General features: G+C 34.9%; 1 protein-coding gene across 2 annotated transcripts in view; it reads left to right on the plus strand.

Moving 5' to 3' along the window:
* LOC113228268 (dihydropyrimidinase) overlaps positions 1 to 8,062 on the plus strand; it is a 105,883-nt gene extending 97,821 nt beyond the window's left edge. The window contains exons 13-15 of one of the 2 annotated variants that reach the window (XR_003310290.1): positions 2,374 to 2,499; positions 2,965 to 3,180; positions 4,835 to 8,062. Coding sequence is in view for 1 of the 2 variants with exons in the window: in XM_026461533.1 (XP_026317318.1) it covers positions 2,374 to 2,499; positions 2,965 to 3,044 (206 nt within the window). In the remaining variant the exon portion in view is untranslated. Of the gene's footprint in view, positions 1 to 2,373; positions 2,500 to 2,964; positions 4,415 to 4,834 lie in introns of those variants that run through there. The other variant, XM_026461533.1, reaches the window with a different exon arrangement.
* Positions 8,063 to 8,263: the final 201 nt, after the last annotated feature.

Raw genomic sequence — 8,263 nt, forward strand, 5'->3', positions numbered from 1 at the left:
ACTGAGGAGCTGCTTAACAAACTAGAGCGCCTACGAAATCTGGACATCCGTTTCATATTCGGTTTACGTAAATATGACCATGTCTCTGAATTTCGGATTAAATTGAAATGGCTCCCAATCAGACTTCGCCGAGATATGCACTTTCTTTGTCTTCTTTATAAAATTTTAAATTACCCCCAGCTTCCTCATTATCTGTGTTCCCGTTTTTCTCCCTTATCCCCCAATTCCCGCCCAAAACGTACCTGTGACACTAGAACTCTTTTATATCCCCAATCCAACTCCAAATTCTTTCACAATTCTTTTACCGTAAGTGCAGCTCGTATGTGGAATAAACTACCTGCTAACATTCGTGACAGTCCATCGGTGGCATCTTTCAAACACAAATTAAAAGAGCACTTCGTACGTGTTAGATAGTTTAAAGGTAACATATTTGTAAACAAATGATCTGTTATTATAACATATTCTGCTTATGTATGTATTTATGTATGTAAAGTTCATGTATGTGTGTATGTCTGTCGTATGTATATTATTATCATTTATATTTTATTCACATTTAAATTTTAATTTTGTTGTACAATAATTAGTCCCGCAGACTTCATTTTTGCACCACGGCTAGGGTTGGCTGGAAGAGATCTCTTATAGAGATAAGCTCACCTTTGTATATGTCCATTGTAACGTGTGTTTCATTTCTTTGTACAATAAAGAATACAATATATTTTTCGATTTCTCCGTCAACTGTGGACCGATTTTGAAAATTCTTTTTTGTTTTAAAGGGTGCACTCTCGTGGTGATACCATTGTAACCAAGTCAGGATGTGATGATTTTCCTTGAGGAAAATCCTCAAATTTTATAGGCATGTCAGTGTACTCACTGATTTCTCCATCAATTGTGGACCGATTTTGAAAATTTATTTTTTTATTTCAAAGGATATAATCTGGTCTCTGATGCTGTTCCGTGTTCGTTTCGTCTATCACAAATTACTAATTATGTTATGTATGTATATAACAGACGCACTTGACTCAAAGTGTCTTATTGCTTTAAACGACTCACATGAAGATGGTTCAAAGAAATTTGAAATTCATTTTTCGATCGAATAAGAAATTCACAACGAGATTGTTAAGTTAATGGTGCGTTACATTCGTTAATCGCGTACAGAGAGTTGCCAAATGATTCCTGGACTAGTCAAAGCGTGCCTCGCAGGCTATAATAAAATTTCTTTAAATTCATAATTTTTTAATTACTAAATGTATCAATTTTCATTTACATCCATAAAAAAACGACGGTCCTGCTTAGTATTTCTTTCAAAAAATAAGTGTAAAATATTTTATTAATATGATTCATCACTACCAAATTATTTAAAAGTTTACAACCTCTGAGGTCATCTGTACATCAAAGGGACTTCTACCACGATACGCTAACGAGAACACTGTCGCGCGTTACTGGGAACATTAAATAAATAATAAATAAATAAATAACGCACACACTCAACATAGCCCCGCACTAGGGAAACCTTGTGTCGCGGGTGCCATGGACACACACATAGACAACCACAAATTACACCCAAACTCACGAGAGAAATAATTGTAGGCCATACAACTATTTCTCTCGGTCCGGGAATCGAACCTGGGACCTCTGCATGGCAGTCCGGTATGGTATCGGCTACGGAGGCAGTTGAACATTGAACATTGAAGTATCGTTTTCATAAATGACGTGTATAGCGGTAGGAGGGGATGAATGGTAGCTATTGCCATTGCTAAATGGTGGTCTCAATATTTGCCCATCAATTTCAATGTATTTTTATAATTGCAAATTTGTATAAGCATTTAGTTTTTGATACTTGTCAAAGTAACTGTTATGTTATTTATTAATAACGTATTATACGCGTTTTCACATAGTTCGTTTACTGATTTTTCTTGAAGAAAAACTTATAAACTTCTTGCTCAATTCAATTATTAAAGTAATATAGTATGTGAAAGAAGCACAATTTAACCAATTAAAATGCTAACTACAAACATTATTGCGTTTACTACATTTTACACTCCATTTTTATCTTCGTCCTGAAAAATTACATAGCAATCGCATACGAGGTATTCACCTACCACATAGACCTATAGGTACGTCATACAGCCAAGTACGGATCTTTAAAAAAGCAGACTACGCATAACTTCTCCTCTATTTTATTACAATTAGAGTTGTAAGGTTTTATTGTATAGTTTTATGACGAATGTGCTGTAAAAAACGTTACTATTTTTATTGTTAATTTTTATATAATCATGGTTTCCTTTACAATTATTTTACTTGTATTTAGATTAAGTTGTAATTAAATAAATTTATCTTATCTTACTGATTAATTGCCTGTTTGTAACTTGGTAGATCTGACCCTGGTGAACAAGCACCTGGAAGGCTTGGGCATCTCGTCCGGCTGCAGCACTCCGACGGGTCGCAAGATGCGTGAAGTAGGCCAACGCGACCTTCAGAGCTCCTCTTTCTCCATCAGCAGTACGTATAAATCCTCTCACTGGTATTGTTTCTTCTATTTACAGCTAATATTGATATAACATAAAGTATATATAATATAGGACATAAAATAGCTCCTTGTAAAACTCCCAGTAAAATTTTACAGTTTACCAGAAAAACTTCCTACGGTTTCGACGTTACGTGGAAGGTTTGATTTTTGTTAAGTTTACTGTATTTAGTTGTCAATTTTAGGACTTTGCTATTACCATACTCATATGATTAAATTGACAGAAAAATTAAACCGAAATAGCTAAAAAGTGATATGCATCTTCCACTACTCCATCATAACTCGTAATTAGGAGATTTGTTTCTTTTTTTATCTCTCATATTTTAGCATAAAAAAGTTATCGTCTAATTTCCTGCAAAATTGTCATTTTGCAGATGTGGCTTTATTGCAGCTAGGATGCGAACTAAATATTTAAACCATAAATTTTCTCCAAATTGCAGAAGAAGTGGAAGGCCTGGAGACAAAGACATCAGTCCGCGTGAGGAACCCGCCTGGCGGAAAATCTTCGGGCTTGTGGTAAACTGCCGAAGAGAGAGGCTTGAAGCTTTTGTTCGGCTTAGGAGTGTTTGTGGAGAAAAATATCTTTAAGAACATGTCGACTCGTTTTTTCGTTATCAAGATACTTTTCGTAGGACAGTCCTGTTAACTTGACATAGGTAACTAGAAATACAAATTACTTCTTAATACGAACGGATGAACTTACTTTGGATAGCTTGTTAAACCAGGCAGCTGCAGTTTTGTGCTCGGTTTATTTGAACAATATATTACTGGTATGTCCCTCGTGGACACATACCAGCACGAGGAAGATCTCAATGCAGGCACAGCGCAATTAAGACGCAACATTCCGTTCAAGGTCAACATAGTTGTAGAAAAGTAGCATTGACACCGATTTCATGACAAAAGTAAATCTTTCATTATTTATTCTTTCACCAGTTATGTTTTCCTGATCAAATTGTTGCGTGTGAATCGCCGTTATACTAGCAAAAACAAATGTTTCACAGAAACTGTATAAATTGGACGGCTGCCGTTGTCGAGTGTCTTCGACATCGGTTTTCATGGTGTCGCCATCTCCGAGTTCCCGGGTTCGATCCCCGGCCAGGGTTGTTTCCAATTTCCAAAACACAAGTGTTTTAGTTACTAACTTTGGGATCAGAGCAACTGATGTGATGTTATCTAATATTTATATAAATATTCGTATTTTACATAAGCTAAATGCGGTCGCGTTTTCTACAAAAATTCCAGATAATTGGTTTTCGCAGTATAATGACGACATATTAACGCACGTGACTGTGCCAGCTGCACCATGACAGGAAGATCATTATAGATTTGTTGATTAATACCAATCGCCTTAGCGATGCGGTAATAGGAAGAAGGAAATATGGCTGCCATTTTATATAATAATAACGTACTAAATCGCCACGCCTATTTCCTGATCTCAAATTAGGGAGTTCCCTATACTATGCGTACCAGAGCAGAGAAACAAACTCAGGGGCAAATTAGTCCTGCAGTAATCGAACTCGGAACATCCTAATCTAATATTTGTGATGCTTAATTAAGAAAAAGTATGCCAAACACGGCCACTATAATACCTTAATATGTACGGTATATGCAAAGATGACCAATTGTTTAATCTAGATTTTCTAGTGCCGTTCACCAACTTTTACCTATAGAAACTTCCAGAAGTTCTGTTGCGCAACAACGGGTACTGCCTGCGTTTATATTTTTCACCTTTGTACGAGAAGTCACGGAAGTTACTATGAGTAAAGAGTTTTAATAGCAGTAGAGCTTCTTGTGAAAGAGTTCGTCCAGGGTAGCACTGCCACCTTACCTACTTCTACCGCCAAGCAGTAACGTCAGCATTACTGTGTTCCGGTTTTGAAGAGTAAAAGGTGCGGGCGAAATTACAGGCACATGGGTCTTGTCAACTTATGTCTCAGGGTGACAGGCGCAGTGGCAGTGCCCCTAAGATCTTTGCGATTTAAAGCTCTGAGTGGCACTAAAACTGTTGTGGACAGGCGGGTAGCTTACCATCAGGCGCACGACTTGTTCGTCCCGTCATAAGTCTTGAAATTATAGAAAAAGAGTAGAAGTAATTTTAACTTCAATTAGAAACCTTAAATAATAATGATCCTAGAATTGTCATTTTGTGAATATCGGTCCGTACAATTATTAACATTGTTGGTACGTTATATAGATAAATAAAACCTCGGTAGCTCAGTGATAAGACTCTAGACGCAAGATGTGGAAGGCCCGAATTCGTTCCTGGTTGTAAAATAACTTTTCTAAATCATCTCTGGTATATTGTTCCAGGTAATATAGCCCAGAAGTTAAGTTTGTTGCCCTGGTCATCTTTTAGCAGGCAATTCATGTTTATTGTTTATTCTGTACTTTATTGTGCTTAATGTTAAAACACAATTCCAAATTTCTATTAAATTTGTCTTTTTCTCCACAAGCTAAGAAAGCCATCAAAAGCTTGGGAACGGCGGAGAACCAATGATAGGTTATGAATAACCCAAAGCTTCTAGTGCGATATGTATGGACATGTATGAACATGTATGGATTTGTATAAGTACCTATCTGGTAGTTTATTATTATCACATAACAATGTGTGTATGGGCTACTTTCCAAATGTGAGATTGAAAACGGAACCTCACATTAAATTAAAAGGTACACTTTCATAGACAAACCGACACAAAGACACGCATGAAAGTTTATTAAATTAATGAACCCAAAGAAACTGGTGTTCGAACTTTAAAATAAAGTTATAAAGAAGTGTACAGACGACACGTTTCTTTTAATGACCAAATGTCAAAAAAAAATCTTAACTTTGGAAAGTAGATAATGTTAGCATGTTTTTTGTTTCACTTAAACGTACAGACTGATTCAACATATATCTTGCTTTACTAATATTTAAAACACAATAGAAATGATTAACTTTAGCTATAATTATTTACCCGGATATTTAAACCAAATAAAAACCAAATTGTCGTTAAACGTACTAGTTACTTCACCACCATATGACTTTTTAATCTTTTTCCAATATTTCAGAGCGGTTTAACGCTCCATGGTCACGGATTCAAGTGTCTCATTGAAATCTATTCCGCAAACTCTTATTTCGGTTTTCATTGATGAATTACTGGTTGACAAGTGTTACTTGGAGCCTTGTTGTGTTTCGGAATTTCCAAGAATTATATTCCGGTCCAGCAGGTCGACCGATTCGATTAGATATCGTACGATTTCTTTTAATTTTCATTCACAATCAACGAATCGTCAAACTCAAACAAAAACATCAAACTGTCGTATTCGAAACCGTACCGAAATGACGTCACACCCGTACGATTACTAGTACTTCTCGACTGGCAAAGGCTACAATCGTAATTCAGAACACAGTTATCGAATGAACGTTACCGAACGTCCTATTGTTTACAAAGCAAGAATGTAATATGAAAATCTTTTATTATTTTAAATAAAATCTGGCTATTGTTCAATTTTATTAATTTATTTTAATGCGCCCTTGGGTCTATAAGTCCAACCAAAATATTTGGCATTGAAGTAGTATGTAGTTGCAATTCCATAGGTATGCGTCGACTTATGGTTGAAGCCAATACGACTCTAGATGGAGTCATGTACTGTGAACGTGTTAAATTTTCACTACTATGTTTCAATAACGCAACCAGGATTGTTCATATAAACTTGTCAAACTGTAAACGATGAAAAAATGCAAAGTATGTTTCGCCTCGGCTCAAGTAATATCTAAATCACATTGAATACTAAGTACTACGTGTTCTCTATAGCATATTTTATAATATGTACTCATGTTTTATCCAGCAAGATATTTTCAATAATTAAAAGTTGTTTAGTGGTTGTATAAATAGGATTTCACTTCCAAAGTAGTTTTCCATAATCCCAAAAAGTGTCAAAGTTTGTTTCAAGTTAACATAGTAGATCCGCAAACTAGTGGCTTAACATGTTGCAAATATACTTAATTTAAGATTAACTTTTTCACCCTAATAAAAAGCCAAATGGAAGAATGGACGTTTTTCACATTAGACAACACGACACGGTAACATGAAAATGAAGACGAGTAGCGCTCACTTTAAAAATGTGAGATAAAGCGCCACATTCATTATTGAACGTGTTGGGCGTATATTAGCCAATACGCTTATGTTAACCGACATTTTAAATGCCATGTCGGCATACATTAGCTGTACCTATATGCTGCCTATACTTCGTTTTATTAGAATTAGAAAAAAACGTAAACAAAGAAGCAGTGATCATAAACCTTTTTCTTCAGGCAACAAATTACAATAACGTAGAATATCGTAAGAATTGGTAACAAATGACATTTATGAATGACGAGGTAGTATGTTATTAATTAAAAAAAAGTTTCCGTTTAATGTTTGTAACCTCTGTTTCTTTTGTCTTTTAATGTGCAAGTTTTTGAAGTAGATTAAGTATGTGAAGATAGAAAGTTTTTATTTAATCTTCAGTAAATACTACGAGTAAAGATAACGAAACAATGACATAAAAATTTAATGAATATGTCTCTTAAATTTCTTTCCTTAAAAATGACGGAGTGAAATGGCTCGAGATAAAATACCTGATTTAGATAGAACATTCCTCCTGTCTAATGCTAAAAAAACGAAGTATACAATTTTTCTCTAACATAACCATTTAACTTATATTATTTAATATAACAATAACCATAGAATTATAATGACGTCACTTTGAATTTTGTAAAGTTTTGAAGACGGACGATTTTCCCATATCGCTTACTCTTATATTGAATTCACATTTTGAGTGCAGTGGGTAATTTTCATGTCACTGAAACCATGTGCTTGGTTGGTTTGAATTTTCAACCGTATTTCACGTGATATTATAGCCATGTCATTGGTCCGTTACAATTACTTAATGCATTCTTCAGCGAATGATCTATACGTAGTAGGCGAGTGAGGAAGTAATAATTGTAATAATTTCATTATGTTTAACCTATTTGATAAATTCTTGTTATCTTCTAAAGGCTTAGAAGTTATTTGCCGAACTTTGGCGCCACAAATATTTGTGAGCCCATAAATAACTTGTCACTCTTTAAAAGAGAGTTTACGCAGGTTTATTTTGAAATAACCCGAAACCTGATGACAAAGAACTATTGTTGTACGATTTTGAAAAATCATGTTAAAGCTTATTACTTTGTTTAATTATTACTTTTTGTGGGAAAGAAAACTGTTGCTTTTTTATGACTACGGGTTAATAAAAAAAATTTGCATAATTTTTTTACAGTACGAACATATGTACTATATGACGTAATAAGACAAGTATGGTAACTGCATACAAACGTAGCAGCGTGGTTTGTGCGTGCGCGCCCTCCGTGTGCCGTGTACGGACGCACACATACGCATAATTGGATATTGATAAGCTATAACGCGTCAACCAATATTATCATAGTTTTGCGAAAATGACACCTAAAGATTTTTTGTTGTTTTTGATAGTTTGTTCTAAAATTTACTTATAAAACTGTTGTCACCTTAAGAATGATGAATTGTTGTGATTTATTACTACAATTCCTCAACAAGCACAACAGCAAAGGTTTTCATTTTGTAAGTAAATTTTAGAATAAACTATCAATAACAACGATAATATTTTTAAGTGCCAATTTCGCAAAACTATGACTATGTTGGTTGACTGACACCTTATTGCTTATCAGCATCCAATTTCGCGATGCACTCGCGCTGGTCCAAT

The sequence above is a fragment of the Hyposmocoma kahamanoa genome, unplaced genomic scaffold, assembly GCF_003589595.1.
Source record: "Hyposmocoma kahamanoa isolate Upper Pololo Valley unplaced genomic scaffold, ASM358959v1 224, whole genome shotgun sequence".
In the NCBI taxonomy this organism is placed as follows: domain Eukaryota; kingdom Metazoa; phylum Arthropoda; class Insecta; order Lepidoptera; family Cosmopterigidae; genus Hyposmocoma; species Hyposmocoma kahamanoa.